The sequence below is a fragment of the Anguilla anguilla genome, chromosome 6, assembly GCF_013347855.1.
Source record: "Anguilla anguilla isolate fAngAng1 chromosome 6, fAngAng1.pri, whole genome shotgun sequence".
Lineage (NCBI taxonomy): Eukaryota > Metazoa > Chordata > Actinopteri > Anguilliformes > Anguillidae > Anguilla > Anguilla anguilla.
This window is the reverse complement of record NC_049206.1, coordinates 23905661-23930201: the sequence shown is the minus strand read 5'-3', so window position 1 is coordinate 23930201 and position 24541 is coordinate 23905661. Positions and strand designations below refer to the sequence as shown.

Sequence of the window (24541 nt, the reverse complement as noted above, 5' to 3'; positions counted from 1 at the left end):
AATCTGATCCCAAAGTGCTGTTTGCAATGAGCATGGAATTTTTTTAGATGATATGAAACCTGGCGGTGACTCAGTGTAGCCTTATTGAATTCAAGCTGTGCGTAAATCTGTAAGTGACAATGGCAGCGATCATGGTTGTTGGAAGAGGAAACGGCAAAAAGCGTTTCCCCATGTAAATCATTCGCACCCGATGACCCTCCGCTCTGTCCGATTGACAGGAAACCTTGGACGCGGCTCACAGGCTGGCTTTGCACGGCGACCAGCTGATCCAGAGCGACCACTACGCCGCCGACCTGATCCGGCCCGCGTGCGCCGAGCTGAGGCGCATCTGCGATGACTTCACCAACGGGGCCAAGCGGAAGCAAGGCCTGCTCAGGAAATCCCTTGAAATCCACAGACGGATAAACGAGGTAAAAAAATGGACCCTGGAGGAAATGCCATTCTCTTTGTCCCTAAAACCTTTCACGAGCTTGAATATAGGCAGGTATTTTTTTTTTCTGGGAGATGAATGACTAACTATCTGAGTCACTACATTACAGTGGTTTTGGTTATATGGAGGTAATGCTAAATGCAAAGGAATGTTGATTTAAGAGGCAAAATGAGAATTTTAAATTGGGGAGAAGAACTTTTTCAGAAAGGACTCTACATTGCTAAAGAATGCATTTGTGTCATGCTCATTTTCAAGACAGAAATGATGACCTTTTACCACAGGGCTGAGGAGATGTTTTAGAACAGCACATGGCTTTGCTAGTTTATACCACTTATTGAAGAGTAATTTACGTTTGGTTTATCTCAAAAAGATTTTCAGATACAACAATGACATTAATGACACTGACAGATTTTATACAGTGTTACAATAATACAATGGTATTATATAATACATTTTTAAGTAGGTGATATTTAAGTTATTGTATTGTGATTGTACCCTTCATTTGGCCCATTCCATACCCAGTACTCTCTGGTGTATCATGATAATGCTCCTCAGCTGTATCTAAATAAACGCCTTAAGCGCATAATCTGGCAGAACAGCACCACTCTTGTCACACTGGCACATGTATTATCTGAGGCTCCTGGTTATTTTGTTCAGGACACCAGTGTTTACCTAGTGCACATTCTCTGGGTCTGGACAACCCCCTTCCTCACTTCCACTGCCAGCTGACTTCCTCCAACTGCCAGTGGAGGAATTATGCAGCACTTCCTCAACTCTGCCCCAGGAACCATTCAATATATCATCAGAAATAGCAAGCTCTTCCCCCTCCTTTGGGCATAGGGTGTGTCCTTAAACCCCAGCTCTAGATTTGTAGATCCTGAAATGTTTGGAGTTGCAGAAGGCATAGGGGAGGCCTCGAAAATGTGTACAGTTGCCCACAGCCTGGAACTTCTGTAAGCAAACACCCGGTCGAACAGAGGAGCCACTATTGCATAGTTATACTGCAGATGCAGCATCTAGGCCACGTGTGGATCATAATGTGTTTAATGTATGATAATGTTTGACTGAATTTTCTGCTCATATAATATTTTTCAGCAGCAGAACTTAAATTATTCAGTCCAACCTGTAGTTGAAATTTAATAGGTAGGGAAAATTACGGTCCACCAAATCCCGTTATAAACACCATTGCTGTCTTTTCCATGCAATACCAGTAACAAATAAGTTGGATTCCTTTTCAACTTCATAATTTTTGTAGCATTTAGAATATAATTTTTAAATAATTCACTAAACATTCTTACAAATGGTTAATATAAGTGTTCATTCTGGGACTAATGACAACAAATGAAGGGACCAAACAACTTTGGAAAACATATTCTTCTGAATAATTATTCTGAAATCGAATTGGTAGACAACTACGATATACTCTGAGAGAGATCTGATATCTTCTTCAGAGATGCCTACATGCAGATATATTCAGTTCTGTCATCTTGTTGCAGAATGTTAGATAGCTTTCAATGATGCCTCACTGCTCTCGAACCGTAAAAGTGGTATACAGTTCAGGCTCTAGGATGGACATTCCCCTTTGGCTCAGTATGAATAAGCTTAGGATATGGACAGTGGGAACCATGACAAAGAGGAGCACTCCTTCCCAGAATTGCTTTAGGGATGAACTTCATTACCAGGTCACAGTATTGGCGAATTGGCATGACCGAGGGAGCCTGAATCCGGGAGATTTTGTTGCAGGTGAACAACTGGTGCGAGTCAGGTGTGTACCTGCTGGCCTCCCAGGCAGTGGACAAGTGCCAGTCACCCGAAGGAGCGGAGACAGCGCTTCAGGACATCAGAAAGTTCCTGATGACCACCAGCGAAGCCCAGCTGAGTGGCCTCAAAGACCTGCGTGACCAGTATGAGGTCATTCTTACTGCAGAAGTCAAGGTAGGTGCTCTCTGCTACTTTCCTGAGAACGGGACAAAATTAATTGAGGGCAATTGTCCCTATTTTAGGTAGCTAAACAGTGACACTAGGACTCTGAAATGCTCTCACAGCACAGAGGAAATGTTAGTAAAGAGTCTCAGACTTGGAATGATGGTCTACGATGCATTTTTCATTTTAACTCATAACTGGTAAGGTCAGGACACACCTAACAGTAGATCACCTTTTTAATTTGGCCCATAATAGATAAGATTTAAGATATGAACAGAAAAAATCTGAACTTATATTCACAATCCTTCTCTGTTACGGATTCTGGATGTGGGCCGTCATCTAAGATCAACTTTTCCTTTTAGCTCGTAATTGATAAGGTTAGGATGTGGATAGAGCAAACCTGATCCTAGATCAGTGCTCTTACTCTTACTGAAATGCTGTATATGGACCTTCATCTAAGATAAATGAGGTTGCAAACAGGGCAAACCTGATCCTGCCTTGGCAATTCTTCTTTGAGGTTGTCTCATCCAGCTTTGGTCTAAGGTTGTATTCTGTCATGACCGCCATCTTCTTGCTTGCTTCTGTGGAACAGATAAGTGTACAGAAGGCCCTTCAGAGGCTTGAGGATGTGCAGGAGATGTTCGAGAAGAGGCAGGCCAGCCTGAGGAGGCTGTCGGCCAAGCAGACCCGGCCTGTGCAGCCTGTTTCGCCCCGCCCCGAATCCTTCCCAAAATGCTCCTTGCCGCAGTCACCTAGGGACACCGGACCCGGTAAGACCACAGACAGGCCTTGAGCAATCAACCACCCTTCTGGTTCTCAAAAGTCACCCCACTTGCGAGAAGCGCTCAACCGCTCTGCTTGCTTGTGGAAACCAGCGTGGTAAACCATGCACTTGCTGAGCAGAAACAGAACCTGGGCTGTTCCCCTTTCAGTGAAATCTGTAAATGTGCAGTACATCTGAGTACTGGCTGTACTGTCTGTCTTTTGAAAAAGATTTAAAATTAGGCATTTAGCAAACTATAACAAACTGCATGGCCATAGGATGATTCCTGTAATGTAAAATAATAGCCATTAGGGGAATACTCTATCTGAGACATATGATCTAGGTGCACTGTAGAAGGAAGCAGTGAACTTATGTGACCTTATTCTTCACAACGGAAAGGGAAGGATATGCAGAGAAAGATGTCTCAGGTGCAGAAAGGCATGAACTTAGTAGTGAAGGGTCTGCTTTGAGTGTTGGAAAGGGGAACTCTGATCAAAAAAATATCAATGGCAGTTGGGGAGACAGGAAAGAAGGAAGCATACATCTGCAGACTGCACTTTCTCTCTCACTGCATTTTTTTTACACTATTTTGTACTGCAATTACTACTCAGTGTTGTTGTTCAATTTTTCATGCAAAGTGATTAGCAATGCAGTTGCAGTGATGGTGTTTCAAATAAAAACAATGTGATAGTTAAAGTTCCGGAATATTTTTGCTGCATTGGCTTGATTTGACTTGTTTGTGTAACAGAATGTTGCAAAAGGTGAAATCACCCCCCAATAACTGTGAAAATTGTCCTGCACCTGAAAGCTGTTGGTTATTGTCCTTAGCAAGTTAGGTGGAGCAAAGCTACCCTTTTTACATTTTAGCCTAAGGGGCTTTAAATGTAGCCAAAGCATGTAGCTTACATGTATCCTGACTAACACCAGACCTGCCAACCTTGGGTACCACAGTAGTCAGTGTAATGCTTAGTTCACAAGCTTTCGCACCACTTCACTTTGCACACGACAGTCTGCAAGAGACACACACACACACACACACACACAAGCCTTTCTTCATAATTCTAGTTTTGACTGTAGAAGTGATCAGGCAAAATTGTATAATTTGACCTGATTCTAAAATATCACTTGCACTGCACTGGGCTATATTATGATATACTTGCAAGTCAAAGGTTTGAGTACATGATTAATATTTCATTATATGATATGTGTGCTTATACAAACTGATGACCATCAGTGGATTGCATTTAATTATTTAATAAAAATGGAAATAATTTATTTTGTATATTGTAACATGTTTTCATTTTAAAGTATTTACATAAACTTATGTTGTAATGTAAAAAAAAAAAAAAACTTATGTTGCGATGTAAAACACTGTCAGTTATGAATAAAACCAAGTTCCTGTGCATGATTTCCATTTTTATTAAATAATTGAATCAGCTTATATAGGCACACATCATATAGGGCTAATGAAAAAAAGTATTCAATTGAAAAATTATCTAGGTATGCCTTTGCAACTAGAGGTTTAGCTAAATTATTACATGAAGCTCCTTGGTGGCTAATGTCAAAATCATAAATGCACAATGTGCAAAATGCATGGTGCGGAAGTTTTGACGGGCGGAGGTACGGCCATTGCCCCTGAGTGTGCGCGATTCAAAGTTAGAACAGGGAGTCTCCGTGGCGTTTGAGTTGCTGCAGCTAAATAATTACATCAGTTATTCACACCGTAGCCGTCTCGTAACGAGGCTAAATCGTATGCGAGCTACTACTACGGCTAACTATATTCACAAATTTATCTTATTAGGATATACGCCTTGAAATGCATCATCACGTAAATTTACCGAACGTGTTTTAACGTTTTATATGTTAACATTACGATCACATTTGTGTGCTTGATTATTACTCTCCCACTTCTCATTTTAACTCAGCAATGCAGCGTTACGCCTCGGTGGATAATAAAGTACCGCTGTGTGTCAGTGCATGTTGAGTGGGTCGGGGAGGGGTTACAGAACCACAAGCACAAGGTCGCATCTGGTCCAATCCGAGGGATGTAGTTTAAATACCAAATAAATGTGCGGTATTGTTTTGTACTGATTGATTGTTTTCCGTAATTAAATTAGAATCATATATATATATATTTTTTTTTTGCATAGTTTTACTTGGCATTTCGTACATGCATATTTTGATCAAGAATTGCGTGGTTGGTACACAAAATGTGTGCAGGTTGACAGGTCTGTAACACTACTGACAGCATTGTCTTAATTGTTCCGCCTTTGACTGTTCTGGCTTGCACGAGGAACTGGCTGAAATCCTCATTTTGTGTGGTACAGTTCTTTCAACTATATTGTAATTCAATGAATGGGCCAAATGTTGATGCTTGAGATCTCTTTTAAAACTGAGATATCATGCGCCCTATACTATTGGGAAGGCATTAAGTCATCTAGTAATATTACACACTGGGTGGCAAAGAACCATATTTGTTTAAGATGGTAGCTTGCAAAACTGAATATCAAAATCTGTCACGCATGTGGTTGCTTGTTTGTCATAATCTGTCATTTTGAGTCATTTGCCACTAATAAATTAAACATAGACTGGTGCGAGGTTGTCTGATGCCACACATTTGTAGAACATGGCAGAGGTACTAAATGCTCTGAATGCGACCAGGCAAATTTAATTCTGCTCTGATACAGAAAAAGGTAAACATTGTGACGTAATTTGGTGCAATGTGGCATTTGTATCTGAACTAGCGTTAGTAGGCTACTTTGGCTGGACTCTGTAGCTTAGTCAGTGAGCGGTGAATATTAAAATCGCTGCCACAGTCCAAGGCCTGTTGTCTAAAACAAATGTCCCAAAGAGTACATTTTTATATATATGCCCTTTTTACCTTTTTTATGTACTGTACACCACAGACAACTTGCTACCATCTTATATACACTAGAGCTTCCGAAAAACATGAGACACAAACTTGATATATTTCTCCTCTCAAAGTGTATTACAAAACAACCACTTAGCTGTCTACAAAAATCACTCGATTAAGCTAATCAATCTTCTCACAGATGTATTACCATTGTAAACCACTCTTTCATACATTCGGCACAAACTTGGAATTGTTTAATGTTAACTAACTCTTATCACTATGTTAATATTTACAAGGTACTGTTTCAGGAAAATAGATGAAGCAGTATGTTTGACGTGAATGCTGTTCAGGTCACGGTACCTTTATCAGCCGGAGAAATTCATGGTTGATTGCTTGCTTAGTGGTCTGAAGCAACAGTGAAACTTGCAGGAGATTTGCATGTTAAATTACCCACATCCCACTGGTTCCGAGAAATGGAGCTGTAAATGTTGTTGTAGAAGGGTAACGGTAAAAACATTTGCTGTCACTTTAAAACAGGAAGATTATTATTGCATATTCAGATTTATATTAGAAATACTGGAGAAACAGTTAATGTTCTGCAATTATTATATCAATATTTTATTGTTCATGTTAAAGAACTATAAGCCAGTGTTTCAGCATTTTTAAAAAATGTAATTAATCAATTACACATGATATTTTGAAGTGCTATGGCCATCTTACTTTTTTATTATCATTAATTATCCTACATTTCACACAGGCTGCCCTCATACCAGGCACCAATCAGAGGTGGAAAATCCATGTTCAGAAAGTAAAAGTCCACCCCAGTATTTTGTTCCAATCTTCTGGATTTGCTAATTAGCACAATTTTCCAGCCAGGAGGCAGAACTAGTTAATGACCTCAGCTGGCTGAGTTCATGGGTGGTACAAAAACATGGCAGGATTTTTTCCTTTCTAACATCTGGATTTTCCAACCTCTGGCCCCAAGAGGGTTGTGTATGGTTTGAGTATATCGCACAGTCTAGTGTTGACCGCTTTAAATCAGTGGTGAATTAATGAGTATATCTTGGACAATGTCAAACAAATGTATGCCTTTAATCAAATCAAATCAAATTTTATTTGTATAGCGTATTTTACAGCAGTTGTCACAATACGCTTTACAGACAACCCTGGCCTAAACCCCCACAGGAGCAAGCCTAAGGCAACAGTGGCAAGGAAAAACTCCCTGTGGCAGATGAGAAGAAACCTTGGAAAGAACCAGGCTCAAGGGGGAAACCCATCCTCCTCTGGTCAGCTCAGGGTGCCGACTGGTGACCAATATGTCAGTCAGTTTTACAAGGTTTATGATGTGGCTCAGATGATGGGTGGAGCCGGGTGGCGGTGATGGGGAACAGCAGGTGGCGACAGATGTGGGCAGGGTGGAGGCAATGACGAAAGAGGGGCTGGACCGCAGAGGTGGGGGAGACCAGACGACTCTCAAAGCACTCTCGAGGGTTGGGGCAAGAGCCCCGCCGGCAGCGTGGGGAAGAGGGTAGAAACGGAAATTAGGGAATTTGCAATATAGCAGACAGTGAGTAAAGTGGCAGTAGTATGTATTGGGGGGACCCCGCCAGGAGTAGTATATGGCTGCATAGCTACTAGGACAGGGATGGAGAGCCCATGCAGTCATGAGGGGTAGAAAAGCATACCCGCCTATCAAGAGCCAGCCCGTGTAAAGTCGGGTCATAGCTGATTGACAAGTGACAGTAAGGAAAGGATTGCCACCTACAAAGCTCTGTGACTACAGGCTTCTCGCACCCTGTCTCCAGACTACAACTGATTATAAGCCTGAGCATAGAGGTGCATTTTTAATCTAGATTTAAATATTGAGACTGAGTCTGACTCCTTTATACATTTTGGAAGCTGGTTCCACAGTAGTGGGGCCCTGTAGGAGAAAGCCCTACCACCTTTTAGGTTTTTGGAAATTCTTGGGACTACCAAGTAGCCTGCGTCTTGGGATCGGAGTGACCTTGTCGGCTTATAAGGTAGGAGCAGGTTAGATATGTACACAGGTGTACGTCCAAAAGTCAGGAGCAAAACCTTGAAATCTATCCTATGCTTAATGGGTAGCCAGTGAAGCGATGCTAGTACTGGTGTAATGTGCTCATACTTCTTAGTTCTGGTCAAGATACGAGCAGCTGCATTCTGCACAAGCTGGAGACTCTTTAACGAGAGTCAGAAAGCAGGGCGCTACAGTAATCTAACCTCGACGTAACAAACGCATGGATCAATTTTTCAGCATCCCAAACTTTACAGATTTATACATTCAGGAATATGTATGAATGAATGTGTGTATATATTTACAAACTCGCTTAACAGGAAATTGATTTAGTTGCATTCTAATGGGAGTCCCGCCCTCCACCAGCTTCCCATTCTTGCTGCAGTTTCAGATTTCAGTCAGATACGGCAGGGCAGGGGCCTCCTTTGAACACGAAAGCACTTATGCTCCGAGAACTGTTCACTTTGCGTGGGGTGAGGTGGGTGGAGTGGTTTAGAAAAACAGTAGAGGAGCCACAAACAATAGATCAGTTTTTTCAAGGCATTGATTTTTTTAAAGGAGATCAGAACAGAAACGGAAACATTGCGATGAGTACGAAGAGGAATTCTGCTGTCTCCCGAGCCAGGTGGACAGTAGAAATGGGCGACAATCTAGTAGAATTATGACAATGGTATGAATGCTTATTTAATGCACACACAACAAGCCCGCGCGTGGCACGGTGATGCAGTGGATAGCACAGTTGCCTGCAAGGTTCTGGGTTTGAATCCCAGCCGGGGCCTTTCTGTGTCCATGAGCAAAGACACACGCGTTAGGCTGATCGGAGAGTCTAAATTGCCCGTAGGTATGATAGCGTGCGTGAATGGTGTGTGTGCCCTGTGATGGATTGACAATCTATCCAGAGTGTATTTCTGCCTCTCACCTAATGCATGCTGGGATAGGCTCCTGACCAGGAATAAACAGGTTAGATAATGGATAACAACAACAAGGATGCAAAGTTTTGTCTGAGTTGTGTTTCTGCAAGCACCCAGGTTCTGGGAGTCTGGACTCTGATTGATTATGAGTGTAAATGTTATGTGTGTGATGCTCCATCTTGGCCAAGTCATCTAGTGTGCGATTTCTGATGACTGAAAGACAAAAGAAATCTGTTAAATCTGTCATGTGTGGGGTCTCCCACGTTTATAATATCGGTTAGGATTTGAAAAGTCCTGTAGTGTGCACCAGACATAATAGGCTAATTCTAAGTAGGCATTAAATAGGTTGATGAATTCCACTTCGGTCTGCTAGAATACTAGTTCAACTGTAAATATCAACCGTTGGCAACAGGCCAGGCACCGCTAAATGATTTGTTCTGAGAGCCGTAATATGATGTACTGTGCTATGCCAGTGCCAGCTGCTGCACATTGTGTCCCAGTCACTTGTACTGATTTGATTAGCATGATGGGAAACCGTGCACTGTCTCATTTTGATATGTTTAACATTCATGCTGTAAAAAACTAATTTGAAATGTTTTTCTTGGGCTAACAAGCACATAGGTTGACAATGCATCTTTGTGAGCTATAGGGCTAGAGTTCAAGAATGCAACACTTCTTCCTCTCAAGTTCCAGGCTAGGCTTTTTCAAATTTCCGCAGACGTTTAATATTTCAGAAGCTATGTAAAAGCCAACTGTCTTTTGGCAGTATAAACTACCTCTTCGAATACAGTCTACCCGACATTTGAAAAAAATAAAATCCTGACACTTGGGTCAGCATTGGAGTAAGGATGTGTTGTACATCGCTCTGGATAAGAGCGTCTGCCAAATGCCTGTAATGTAATGTAATGTAAACCAACTGTTATCTGAGCCATCTGAACAGGAAAGATTTTTAAACAAACAAGCAATGTGGGGGCCATTATTGTGCATTTTCCAAACGGTGACAGAATAAAAAAAAAATAAAAGAATCTCCCCATCCAAATCCATGTTCGTTCCTATATCCCGCTCTGTTACAGCGCCGAACCGCAGAGGTTCAGAGAACTTGAGCACTCCAAAACAGCCTGCTGACAGTGATCTGCTGAAAAAGAAAAGCTCACGCAAGACAAGAGGCAGCATTAAGGTACAGTCCAATCTCTCACCAGCTTCATAAAACTGTGTTCAGAAATGTGGCTACAAGTGTGAAACAAACACCCAGGCAGACACACACACACACACACATGCACATCAGACCTGAATCAAATACAGGCACTCCTGTGGATACCTGGGAAATTTCTTGAAAACATTTGACCATTTTTTTTACATTCAATAAGAATTTTATAAAACTATGTTTCAAATTGTCCAGAACCTGCAAATATTTTTAATGCAGAAATTCTGTCAAAATGTTTTTACATGATGGTGACTCTAGTGTGGGTTATTTTCATTTGTTGGCATGTAAATAAAAAACTGGCTAAAGTATTGTTTTAAAACTCTACTTCTGCCCATCCCTAGTATAAATCAGAGATATGGGAGCTGAAATGTGTAAAAGTAATCTTTCAATAAAACCTGGGCTACAGATAGACATTTAGCTAATTAGTTAGCTTGCTAGGTACACTGCTAGCCTCTTTCTATCTCTACAAAAAGTCTTGCTAAATGGCTATATGTCTTTTCATATTCCACAGAGGAGACCGCGTTGCCACATTCTCTCACCCCATTCTGAATACACTTCAATTCTGCACCCAAGCATATTTGTCAGTCTCCTTGCAAAAATATTAAACTGCTTAGAAAATTTAGCTAATTGCTCATTGCTTTACGGGGTAGAGGTTGGGGAAAGGGGGAACTAGCGCGGGCACACTGGGCCTACTGGACCGAGTTTTCTGTCTGCTCATGCGCAAAGCTGGCAAGTGAGCAACAACGCAGCGAAACTGGAGTGAGAGAATAGAGAAGGGCTCCATCCTTTTGAAGCCCGGCTCCGCGCTCTAGTCAAATTACGTCTCCTACACTCTGCTCATGCGCTCTGACTTCCTTTGTTGAATTTGACACTTCTGTGCTTGTGACATGTACCGTGACACTGAAGGGTGAATAGCCTGCTCCGTCATTGTTGCGGGCCCTGGTTTCCCGTTCCAGATGGCGAATTGAATGTTGTTGTTTCATTGAAAACTGCGACATCCGGTGTAATTCTGCTGTCATGAGCCACCTTACGAAGCGCACCAGCCTGTGAGAAAGGACTTCTCCGTTCCATCCCTTTTTATCTCTCAGATCAGTGTGTGCTGCTGGTTGCACGAGTCTCACCACAACGGAGTCTGGTATGATTTGGAGATAATTAACCAATGGGGTTCCCCTTGGCCTAGTCCTCCATCCCTCTAATCACAAAGCCGAACGATCAGATTCTTTTGTTCAAATTTAACTTCCCTTTAATGGTAATTTTCTAATCACCATTGGATCCATATTGTCTCTTTGAGACAGTATTTTAAAATGCTGTTTAGGTTTATGTGCTTAAGTCCAGTCAAACTCAGCTTGGGAAAGGGTTGTTTTTCAAAATGGATTGGTTTTGTTTCTCACCATAAACAATTAGTCATTTCAATTAGATTTTATTTGCAATGTAAGGCAAATGAGAAATAATTTTCATTTGTAGTGACTTTGATTATGCTTTTTGGCCATAAATAAGGATGCGACTTGGATATGGTGTGGATGATTGAGAAAGACGTCAATGTACCAGAACTGCACCTACCTGTATAGCAGCTATGATGTGGTAGTGTTCTTTGGATCAGACATGATCAGGTGTTTGAAAAAAACAAAACAAAACAAAAAAAAAACCCCAGCTACACCCTGATGATTAACTGGAAAAGGGATGTGGTGTTCTGAATTTAAATGCCGGTATCAAAAATATTATTGTATTCTTCTCTGGTATGTTCTATATATGTAGCATTGTATGAGGTAATAGATATGCAGCCTTCTTACCTGGACAGTACGTGGTAATGGCCACTACAATTTTTGCTCATGACTTTCCAATGTTTGAATTGAATTTGTAGGGAAATCCCTAATTCATCTTTAGCTGTCAGTGGGGCAGATGTTAGCTGCTGAACCAAATTCAGCAATAAAAAAAAAAGCTAGCTTGTTTTCGCAAAACTTATGAAGCTAGCTAGCAAACCAACTTATTGAACGTATTGTAAGAGGTTACAATCAATCAAAATGAATCTGCATAAATATCTTATACAAAAACATGGAGATTTTAAGTTTACACCTCTCACTGTGATCACACTGATCTTGAACCACCAATATAAGCATGAAAGGACCTTTAAAATGAAAGAAGGACGATCATGTGTTTGCTTGTATGGTTTCACACATTATTTCTTTCAGCTAAGAAAGGCCACTGTACCGATTGGCCCGCTTAACATTCATTGCTGTTCATTTGCCAAACCTTAGATTGAAGTTATGCTTGAAGCCAGCCAAGGAGGATCGAATCATGCACTGCTGACCAATGAGACGGAGGAAAGCCTGTTGAATAGACGGAGGTAAGGGTTCCATCAACGTACACTGCATATATACGCAATTGCATGAAATGAATGCATTTGCTTATGGGTTAAGAGACACAGACCATATAAATCTAAATGAATCCGTTATTATTCATTTTATATATACATTCCTCTCTTCTCTTTATCAAGCATACTAGCCTCCATGTGTTTTCCAAGCACAAAAGGCCAAGTTGTCATACTTGCAAAGCGTATATTATACACATATAAGAGACTGTGTTTTTAAGACTAACTGTTTGCGTGTGTCACTGTCGACCCATTCAAACGTGTACAGGAAGTCAGTGCCAGTTAGTTGTGAGCTAGGGTGCTATTTTTTGTTATGTGTGGTCACCCACACTGGTTTCAGAAGTATTGTTGTAAGTATGAAATGCACACACATGTACAGGCACGCTCACATACACTTACCTGTAGATGTGCAGATTATTTACTTATTGCACATCTGTGATATTCGATATGTGTGATGTTAAGAATGTCTATGGTAACGAAAAAAAGATTGGTAACCATTATACCTGAAGATGTTGTTTGACTGTTAATCAAGCAAATTAGACTTTATTGAGCAAATCTTTGATGGGAAAAGGAATAATTTAAGAAAACATCTAATTAAGTAGTAATGACTTAATTAGGAAAATCTTAAAATGCAATGTACGAATGTTACTTATTTCAGTGTGTTTGGATGCGTACACGTGTGCGGGCGTGTGGGCGTACATGTGTGAAAATATAAGGAAAGTACTGGGTAGAAAATAAAAGTGATTAAAGCAACAATAAAGTTGGCACACAAGTTGCAGTACCATTCTTTAAGCTTGAATGATAAAGCAAATATTTCTGTCAGTGACATTTCTGTCAGCAAAACATCTAAATCTCTATATAAAAATAAAAAGAATATTCAGGAATTAAAAAAAGCTTCCCCCCCCCATTTACGACCACAATGATATGGTTTAAATTGGGTTTTGAGCACACTTTATTGGTTGCTGGGTTATAACAGGACAGAAAGCTGGATGAGGACTTTCAATATGTGTAAAAAAAAATAAAATAAAAATGAGTGGACATTGAAGGAATTTCCCTGATGAATACAATATACAAATTGGATATGCAAAGAACAGGACAGTTGTTGAACTTGGTAAAATACTTCTATTTCATGTAAGCTAACTTTTCCATGCAGTATTATGGCTCCACGTGACTCAATATATCAAGTAAAATGTGATAAGCACACTGTATGTGCCATCGCTATTGTCCATTATATGCATTCACATAGAAAGACCTTATCATTGTGAACAACTGTATTGTAAACCCAATATCTCTTTTTCATAAGTCTCCATAAACAGCAATTGACATTTTTTTTTTTTTACTATGACTAATGATTATTGAGTGTTACCGTAAAAGACAAAAAGCAGATTCTTTTCCGTATGCAAGTTTAATGGCTATTTATACATTCAAAAACGATGCGTGTTTCCCAGCTACAAAAGTGTGAATTTAAACCACTTCCTGTGTTGCTGCTGTGACATCTGCAGCACTGCTGTGGGACACTGCTGCTTTTTAGACCCTCAGAATGATAGGAGGTCCAGAAACGTTAAGCTTAAGTGTATGGGTGTGGATTTGCTTACAGAGCTGAAAGCGGGGTGTTTTTTGGGCAGTGTCTGCTTTGTTCACCACACTACTTTGTCCTTGGTGTAAACTTCAGGAATGCACAACAGCAGAGAGCAAAGCAATGGAACCGCTCTTTCAATAAGTTTAATTGAATTGGTTGGTACACGAAAAAAAAAAATGTTGAGAACCTTTACATCCTTCATTATGACTTTAAACAGAGACTAGAGCTCATGTGAAACTCCGAAACTGTGTGGGACATTACTCCTCTCTCTTTGGGAAGCCAAAGAATACAACAGACAGTACTTGAGTAACTTTCCCTGCTTGAGATAGAGATCATCAGGAGGTAAACATATGTTGCATATATGTTGGTGGGGGCACCCCAAGAACTTGGTATGTGCTGAAGTCACACAGCTTGCTATAAAAATGCAGACTTGCATGGGTAAGTGTCAACATAGGAGGGCTTGCAGAGGAGTGCCACTCTGACCGCTGTGCAATAAAGCCGTCCGAGGAGTCCGCCAGAAATCTTTTGTACTTCGAGGCTGGTGGCCACCTTCCAGAGGTCGTGTATGTCGTTCACGTGTCCGTGGGAGGTGATCATCTTGCCGTAGATGCATGGGTGATACGGGGCTTTTCCCTCTCCCGAGAAGAAAACGTGTTCTTGAGGGGACACCCCCATCGCGCTGGCGCAGATGCCCATGAAGACGTCGTCGATGTAGAACGTGGAGTTGAACGTCAGAGAGACCTGGTAGATTTTGGAGGCCACGTCCCCCGAGATCACGTACCCGGCCCCAGCCGTGTAGTCCGGGTAAGAGGACCACCGGTACATATCGTAGGGGACGTAATACTTGCTGGCTTTGTGACGGATGGGAGGGGCGCCTCTGTGCACGCGGCCGACCCAGAAGTCCCGCACGCCCCTCCGGTCCATCTCCCTGAGGTACCTGACCAGGTTGGGCATGTGGACGAAGACGTCGTCGTCGGCCGACATGAAGAAGCGGGCGTGGCCGCAGTAGGCGTGGGCCCAGCGGAACTGCAGGAGCAGCTTGACGGTCAGGTTGTGGAACGTGTCGGCAAAGTCCTGCTGGACCAGGTCTTGGTACCTACGGTCCTCTTCGAGGAGGGCCTGCTGGGTGCTCTCCCTCTGCTGGGGGTCCTGGTGAATGCCCAGGGCAAACACCACCCTCACGTTGGCACCGAGCTCCTGCCGGATGTAAGTCTCATTCCCCCAGGTGGAGCGGATGGACCGCCGCCTCTCCACATTCTCGGGCGATGTCTTCACGAACAGCAGCAGGAGCACGTCCCTCCCGGTGCACTTGTGCTTGTGGTTGATCAAGTAGTCGTAGCTGCTGAGGCTGTCGGCATCCTGTCGGCTGACGGTGAAGCTCTTGTTGAGGAAGTCATAGCTGTTGACCATATAGCGGTACGAATAGGACTTTGCGTGGCTCACAACGTGTTTGTCCAGCTGTTCCCAGCACACCATCACCACAGACAGGATGAAGATGGTCATCGCTAGCTGTACGCATTGACACTTTCTGATCCTTCTGAAATTTATAAACATCCTGCAGTCTTCCAACCTTCGCTGTCAGGTCCAATTGGAAGTGCTTGACGGGGCACCTGTGTTGTACTTGGAATTATTCAAATGGCACGCTGATCTGAGTTCCATTTTATCGATCCCGTAGGAGGCAGGGGGCATGGGTTCCTTAGTGAAATGTGCCCAGATTCATTTTGTCTGTCTTAGAGCAGTCAGTGGACTGTTTGGTAATTCTGGAGACGACTGAGGCGGGTCCTGCTGCACTCACATTTGCCGAAAGATTGGTGAGGTCATTTTGCAATTCCAAACAGTCCTTATCTCTGTGAAGAAGATGAGAATATATTTGCTTAAGTCACAGGATATTCAGCTCACCAAATACAGAACAGTAGTGATGGTAAGAGTATAGTTTTTACTTTTTCTCTTATAGGGATATATAACAAAATAATCTTACACTGAGAAAACATTTCCTACGATATTTCTTTTTAAGACGTACTGCTTCAAAAATTCAAACTGCCTTAACAGGATGCATGCATTTTTTTAACAGCACTTTAATAAGTGCAGTTTCTGTAGTTCTGTAGTCATGACAACTTTGATGACACTACAGCACACTGTAACACCTCCAGTTTGAACTCTCACCTACATAGTGTATGACATTAGCTGGAAACAAAGTGCCAGAGCTAAACAGTTTATAGATTTTTTTTTTAATTACCCAAAGAATTAAAAAAACTAAAAAATAAATAAACAAGCACATTTTTTTCCATTCTTGATAAAGTTTCTATCAGGTAATTAGATTGCCCTCATGTCCTTGTTGTATGAGAAATTACAATTATGCCTTGTATCTAATTTTATTATTTAAGATATTTACCAAAAAAATCACTCCTGTGATCTGTCATCCTTTCCAGAGGTGTCATTGTGCAATTGCAGTTAGCTACATATAGCAAATAAAATCCAGACACTCCACTCTGTTGGAATAATACGCATACAGTATCGTGTGTATTAGTGGGGAGCCAACAACACTTTTTGGCACCACAAATTGATATGATAGCAGTCAGTAACCCCCCCCCCTCCCCCCCACTTCCCCCCGAACGATAAAAAACCCAAATTTACGTGCTTCACATGGGTAAGTAATTAGTAGTTCAAGCCCGCGACTAGGTTGCATTTCTGACTCGTATGAACTTCTGACGTACGATTGCTTTTTTTAGGAGGAGGATGGCGTAACTGACACATGCTTTTGTGTCACGTTAAACAGGAAGCTTTTTTTGAGGTGGGGAATGGGCTGCTTGGAAATCTCTTGACTGCGAAACTGGACGTTGTCACGTCTCTGTCAGTGAATACAAAAGCCAACACAGCAGACGCGTCGCGCGCGGACGCGATAATGGAGGGTTTAGGTCGCGGGGGCCCGACCAAATCGCTGAGAGCTGCACGACAAAACAATGCCATTACTACAGCAAGTTTGCACTTGGTAACGCCAACAATGAGGCACCGGCGTGTACAGCTCCAATAGCCCCAGTGTCAATACCGGGGGGGATCATTGGCCCCGGTGACCCACAGTCAGTGAGTGAAAAGCTTTAAAACATCATTAGTCTGCCGCAACTAATGGGGGTCACCCACCGTCCACTGAAGTGGTCGCCTGTTTACACCAGTGTTGTAGCAGCATGTATAACCCATGACAATCTCTCAACTTGTTTTTTTTTTATTGTGCACGTCTGTATCTGTATTCATCTGTTATTCGCCGTCTGATAATTGCTTTCGGCTGGTATCACTATGACTCCATCGTGATTCATTAATGTTGGCTGAGTTGGGGATATTTAGATGGAGTGGTTTGTTTTGGATAGCATATCTGGCTTGTGGTTAAGTACTGTAACGCTAGCATTTCATAGCTATGCTATTGTGAAGCAAATATTTTCCACAGAGAGGAAGAAATTCCACAGTATACAAAAAAGGATTATTGTATAAAAAAGAAATCCTAGATTAAGGAAGTTTCTCTGCACTTATTATGCCAAAGTCACAGATAAGTTAAAAACAAGAACATTTTTTGAGTGAGTCTTGTCATTGACTTCATTTAATATTTTTGAAGTACTTTTGTTACTCAGTTTTAATTATACTAAGTCTGAAATATATTCAAAAGTATGTCAAGTAAGCTATTGAACTGCTTTTCATATGTTTTTCCCTAGCTGAATCCTTTATAAAAATCTTTACGTTCTGCAGTTCTTTAAATAAAAGATAATTTAAAAAAAGTTTTTCTTATTAAGTATTAAATGATTTATCATCTATTGCACTAATGAACAAAATTAAAAAATACTAATCCATACAGAGTTGTCTAACATATCAATATTTAAATAGGTTCATATGTAGCTCCCTGAACATATACCCAAATGTTCAAAATAGCATTAAGTCCACACCCAAGAATCACAAATCTCTGTATCATTAAGGACTAATGAGAATGTGCCAAAATGGCCCTTCTTCGGTATTTCAACCATACTGTAAACTGGAAGTTCATGTTTTTCATGACTTTTTCAATAGAACATTTTATAATAGGTAATATTTTAGACTCTAATGATCTAAGGTATTCCATTTCTGTTAGTCATTGTGCTTCCACAAAGGTTGGGCTCCATTAAAGGGAGTTGCCTCCCCCGACGGTCCCCCTCCCCACCCTCGTGCTCACATCGTGTAGTTAACTGGCTTCTGGCCATGGGCTTACTGCAAAACCGGCACAAACTTCAGACTCCTAGCATTAATGCAGAACCGCTCATCCCTGTTGTCCCTTTATTTTTCCAGCCCCTTCTAAAGTCAGCCTATGAAAGGGAACAGCTCTGCGCGCTCCTCTTACAAAAATCTTACACTATAAATAGAAGTCTGTTCAGGAAAAGCACTTACCAGAGCATGAAAGTTTGTGGGAATGGGGGAGGGGAGTCCGGAGCTGGCTTTCTGGAGGTGTTGGAGTTCCAGCAGACAGCAGAGAAGTCGCTTGGATGTTTTTTTTTTTTCTTTTTTTTTTTTTTTTTGTCCTACGGTGAGAGCGAGGTGGTCGCGACAGAGGCGAGCGCAGCAGGGCGGCCCCTCCCTGAGCCGAGCATAACGTTTTGTGAACCGTTGCCCGGGCTGCTCTTTATGTGGGAGTGGAGGAGGAGGAAACGCGCTCAAAGGGGAAGCTCTGCCCTCTCGATTTCACCTCAAGCACTAAACTACTGCATTTCTTTGTCGGTTTGAATGGTAATTCAGCTCCAAAGTCAAAGTTAAATTCAGCTCCAAAAGAATTGTGCCATTTTCTAGATTTTATTTTACTAATTTGATTTTGCGTCATTACTGCCTGATGCAGGGACTAGACTGCATGCATGAGACTCCCTACTGTCTCTCAGGCTTAGAAAAAGCTTTTCCCCTCGCAAATTTCCTGTAAAAATTATAGTCACATGGAGTTAAATCAGTTTTGCCTATTTTTAAATAGTTGAGAATAAGATTATATGATTCATAAAAACCATATATTTATGAACTGTGGATTCATTGTTATATGTTCACTGGATGTTTTCATATTTGCAGTACTGTTATTCCACATACTTCGTATTTCTGGAATAAATAAAAAAACCCTATTTTCCCAAAGGTTTTCACCATTTTTTAATGTTTAATATGGAATTCTGTATAATATGCACTGTGATATACCCAAATTGTACAACCAGGTTTTTTCTTTTAAGAAAACTGTTCCTGTTTTTTCCACGTGCTGATTGAACAAAGAAATAGGAGAATACATCAAATGGCACTCAACTGCGTGATAGTATCGACAGCACATCAATTGAGGCTGCAGTTCAGACCAATAATCCTTTTAGAAGAATCAGTAGAGGCAGGAAAAGGTAGCTCAGTTAGAGAGAGTCCCTCTACATTCCAAGCAATTGTTGATTCTCTTGACAATTTTCTGTTCCATAATTATGGTATTCTTCAGCATCAAATGTTTTAGTAACATTAGTAATACACTAAAAAAGGAAATCAATCTCTATGCTACTAGCTGGCTGATTTTGGTATACATTTCCAGTTCACTGTAATATTACCTGACAATTACTACTTTACCAGCTAGTTTAATATTTCAACTGTAACCTGCTCAACCCATTTGATTATGTGTTGCAATTGATCCCTTACTACATTTCTGTTGCATGCATTCTACCTCTGCTTTACAATGGGCTCTATAGCCGGGTTCCTCCCGAGATTTCTTCTTGTTTTTTCTTTTTGAGTGTGTTTGCTCCCACTGGCGAGTTTTTAATTAATTAATTTTTACCTCGCTTGCATTTTGGGAGTTCAGGCCTGGATTTTTCCCAGTTTTCCTTCTGTTGCTCTGTATAGCCTCTTTGTGGCAAATCTCTGTAAAAGGCGCTATACAAATAAAATGTATTTTATTTGAATTCAGCTATACTCAGATTATGCCTTTGTCTTCCCAGGCACATCCTGAAGGAGATGATTGAAACAGAGAGATTGTACGTGGAGGAGCTTCAAAGTATCATTGAGGTGTGTTTGTTGTTCTGATTTGCTGTCCTGTGACTAAGATACATGGTTTGTCATTGACAAGCCAGGTGCCATGGAGACAAATCGAACACAACAAAACAGACATAACTACACAAAGAAAGCCGCAACCTTTTGTTCTAATTAGAAGCTCAAGATTCTACACATACAGTTTGTAGTATTATTTATTCATGCAGAATGCAAATAAACTCATTATAAACATTGGCCAGTGCCCCCCACTATCTGATAGGACCCTTTCAGAAATGATACATCAAATGTGATATCATTTACAATCTTAAAACCATTCATCTTTGTGTTGTGTTCAGCTCATGAACATTATCTATTACACCATTATCCTTTGTTCTCATTGCTGGTGACCTTTTGCCCTGTGACTCCCATGTTGTAGGGATATGCTGCTAAACTGGAGAACACAGAGTTATCTCACCTAGTTCCAGTAGCATTGGAGGACAAAAAGGAAGTGCTTTTTGGAAACCTCTCTGAAATCTATGAATTTCACAACAGGTAAGAATTTCCCTTGTGTGTATGTACGCACGTACAGTACAGGTGCTTACATAAATGCTTGCGCACATCTTGGCTTTTTTTTTTTTTTTTCACACATTTTTACCATTTGAATGAAGGCCATACTCTTCAGAAAACAAATACCATCGCTCTCACTCAGGAGCACCAAACAGGTTTCAAGCTTTATTGCTCAGACCAGACTCTGATTTTTTTTTCTTTCCAAATTTTTGTTTTTGTAATAAAACTGATATTATACACAAGAATTAAACAGACCCGAGGGAATTTCAACTGATAATTCAAATAGAAAGGGATTACAGGGTAAATAAGCAACCAGTAGAATCCAAAATGCATCAGGCTGTGTCTGTCTAGCTAAACATCTCCCACCATGTCTGCTAGACACAAAATGTACCTTGTATTATTGAAATAATAGTTATACACATCATATAAAAATATAAGAGCATTTATGGGAGTGAAGTTTCTGTATTTTCTGGCTAATTATAGCTAGCAGTAAGCATATATGATCGTGTTAATATGCTTTAATATTAGTATAAATATCAGAGTTCAGTGTGACTGTACAGACCTCAAAGTGTAATGATGTTTCCTTGATATATACAATGTGTATTTCACAATGTATTTCACATGTTCTTTTCATGCTGTCTTTTCAATATTGCACTGCTTGTGAAAAAATATTTTTAGCATATGTTTAATATTGTTAGCATGAACAAAATTAAACCACTGAATAAGTTATTTTTGAATTATGAAGTTTTATGATCCAAAGTTCAACGTTGGTGTGGACATGGATAAAAAATATTTATTTATTTATTTTTTTAAATTATGTAATTTTTATATATCGTAGACTTATTCAGAGACATAAGTCTATGAGCAACTGTGTGGTCCAGGATATAAACAGAACACTTTTAAAAATCTATTTGAATACACATACTAGAAAGTAGCTATTTTTTATATTTCAAATTTAATTTGAAATATAAAAATTTAAATTTAACTTTTTTTTTCAAATAATGCTTACTTTGTATGGTTCATTTAAAATACTTATACATATGTTTATGCTTAATTTGTATTGTATTGTGCATTTTCAATGTGCAACTTCTACTCACAAATATTTCATTATTAATGTTGGCCCTACCGCTGTGGGTGGAAATATGGTATTTATCAGATCTTGCTGTAGTTAGCCCAACGAGGATTGACAAGAATGTCGTGTTTTTTCCCCCGCTTTCTTTTACCTGTTGTTTTCTTCAAGCTAATATTCAGTAAATGTATAATTACGTTTCTCCAGCACGAAGACCAAAGAGGCGCTGAATGGAAATGGGTCGCTTTTAAAAAGGGGACGGAAGTGGTTTTGTGTAAGTAGGTTAATGTCTTCTCAACCTCGTGCTTCCCAAGAAGACCCACCGGGCTTCTCAAGAACTTCAGCCTTCAAGAGCCCTGACACTCAGACGACATATCTGTCAAGTTCCCATTCATCTACGTCTGAAAAGCAGCCCAACTGCACACAACGTGCCTAGAAAACCCTTCGCATCGCGCTTCAGAATCCCGACAGCTCGAAGGCACGCGCTGCACCAGGAATGGCGCGCGAGTGACAATGGTCTCCCGTGTGGATGTCATTTTGATGTGGGCAAAGATGAGCCTCAAGTCGAGCTTTTCGTGATTAAAGGCGCTGAGGAGAGCGCTATGACTTGAAACGGGCCCAAAAAATTCAGCCCAACCCTACATGAGCGGGCATTCTTTTCAGCCGAAGAGTTGCAGCATTTTGAAAGCCTGACCAGTTTGAATCTGACTTTAGTAAGTATGTCAGTACAGTAGACACACCCTGGTTTGAGGTATCATCGGTGCTCTGTTTGAAAAAGATGCGATTGATGTCTTGGTCAGATCAGTGGATGGTGCACAGCGGGAGGCTTGTGCAGTCTAAAGTTTGAACATGTTTTTATGGCTACCTTACTTAAGTAGGCTATCACAGTATTAGTTTTTTTATGAACCCTGTGATACATTTTTCAGCTGAATTACAAACCATGTAAAAGTTTGTCCAGACCTCTGAATTTCCTTTCAAGGGCTACTGCTTCACTTCGACCTCCCCTCACAATAACATTTAGTCTTGCCAGCTCTGAGGCATCCATTCTCTCGCTTGCAAAGCTTAGCTTGGACTAGCTTGCCAAGAGCTGCCGTCCAGCTTGTGTCATGCTTTGTGCTCAGAATTTAAAGGGCCAGCCACAAAGGTCCTGACATGAACGGAGCTCGATATAAAACAACAGATTTAAGACCCAAAGCGACCCTTGGGCTCTGGTTGGGTTTTAACAAGGTCGGATGGAATTGACAAGCTCTAGAGTGCACCCTCTTGACGAGGGGGGTTATTACACCTCAGCGACTGGCTGGATTTAAAAAGGGACTACCCATCATTTGGCAATGTTTGCCGGAGCATAGTGTCATGGTCAAATTATGGAAGGGGTGACATGTCAATGTTGTGTAATTTTACGTATTGATACAAATAATTAGCAAAAATGCATCACGTTTCAGGATTAAGATGCTGTCCCTGAAATAATACAAGTCTGTTGGTTTACATTAGTAGCACGTTGCAGTGGTGCAATCTGGAAGCAGTATTTTAAAATACTGAAAACCACAGTCTTGCTGACTTCCTGTTCACTCACAAACTGTCAGTTTTTACATGAAAATGTACTGGGATATGAATTTAAGACTTTTTTTTTTCCCCCCGGAAAGAGATATGGCCAGAACCTACCCCCAGAAAACAAAGGTCGAAGGTCACTGATCACTTGCAGGGTTTCCACCAGAAAAGTTGTTAGGCGCGGTGGCAAGTAGCTTTTGACGGGGGCCGGCGGCCAAGTGCCTTTTTTGACAGGGGCCCGGCGCAGGCCAGCGACAGACTGATGGCAGCATTAAGGTAGGGCCCTACAGTTTCTGTGATAACAGAATCACGGACGGATTCGCGGAATTGAGAATTTAAAAAAGCTATAACACAGATTCCATAGGGCCCTACATTAAGTCAGTGCTAAAAGCTGACTGGAGATTTGAAAATATGACTACGTAATGTGAATGTTGTTATAAATAAGTCATTTATTCAACACACGTTTAAAAAAATCAACAACTATTTACAGCATAGCGGAGTCTTACAAAGAATCTGACAACAATGTACAGTCTTGGAATGCTGTGTTTTCAACAACAACAAAAGAAATTAAATTAAATTAAAATAAAATAAATTATATCAAAGTTTTTGCACTCTACAAAAAACTTGAAAAAGTCCTGATTAGCTACTGATTCTTACAACAAGCTTTGGAATGCTGGGCACATTTAAATAGGGATGGGAATCGAGAACCGGTTCCAGGTTGTCCTATTCATTGGAATCGTATGCCTCCGAGCTCCGATGTTTTTATGACAGCTGTGCATTGCAAAACAATGATATAACGCCTTCGGGGAGGCACGCACGCAAGCAGCCTCTCTCAGGTGTTTGTTTTGGACTGCAGCTGTCACAACAAATTTGATCCGGGCAGCCAGCCTTGATACATTCTGTTGCGATAAAGATTCTAAGACAACTCAGCAATTTCTCTGGATTAACGGGTTATTTTCTAGCCTGAAATGCGATCGTATTACTAACTGGCTACACATGTCATGTAATGTGCAAGTAGTTGGCTATCTACCTGGATATGAAGTAAATGTTTTTACCAATAAATAATAATAAATGCGATTTTATCCATGGAAATAGCTATACAAAAAGGCAAAATAAATGTTGTGGTTGCGATTGCCGTCGTAGATGTCAGAAGGAAATGTCACTGACAAAAAAAAGTTTGCTCTCTTTGCAGTGGTTTGGGCTGGAAACGAGCTGTAAGAGCGGGATATGCACAACACTGCTTACTGATTGGCTACTGAATCTTACAACAATGTACAGCCTTGGAATGCTGGGCACATTTCAATAACA

General features: G+C 40.9%; 2 protein-coding genes across 5 annotated transcripts in view; one reads left to right on the top strand and one right to left on the bottom strand.

Annotated features, from left to right (window-relative positions):
* The window catches only part of LOC118229675 (guanine nucleotide exchange factor DBS-like), an 85017-nt gene that overhangs the window by 31970 nt on the left and 28506 nt on the right, over positions 1-24541 (top strand). For all 4 annotated transcript variants that reach the window (XM_035421872.1, XM_035421875.1, XM_035421874.1 and 1 more), the window contains exons 11-17: positions 219-410; positions 2174-2365; positions 2946-3123; positions 9990-10093; positions 12376-12464; positions 20019-20085; positions 20486-20601. In XM_035421872.1, the coding sequence (XP_035277763.1) occupies positions 219-410; positions 2174-2365; positions 2946-3123; positions 9990-10093; positions 12376-12464; positions 20019-20085; positions 20486-20601 (938 nt within the window). The remainder of the gene's footprint in view (positions 1-218; positions 411-2173; positions 2366-2945; positions 3124-9989; positions 10094-12375; positions 12465-20018; positions 20086-20485; positions 20602-24541) is intronic.
* LOC118229676 (lactosylceramide 1,3-N-acetyl-beta-D-glucosaminyltransferase A-like) lies at positions 13414-18723 on the bottom strand. The gene is made up of 2 exons (XM_035421876.1): positions 18472-18723; positions 13414-15914 (listed from the first exon to the last, which is right to left on the bottom strand). The coding sequence occupies exon 2, from the start codon at positions 15619-15621 to the stop codon at positions 14482-14484; it is 1140 nt and encodes a 379-aa protein (XP_035277767.1). The 5' UTR covers positions 15622-15914; positions 18472-18723; the 3' UTR covers positions 13414-14481.

Excerpts from the sequence above, each read along its gene's own strand:
- LOC118229676 (XM_035421876.1), bottom strand. The coding sequence starts at position 15,621 with ATGTTTATAAATTTCAGAAGGATCAGAAAGTGTCAATGCGTACAGCTA.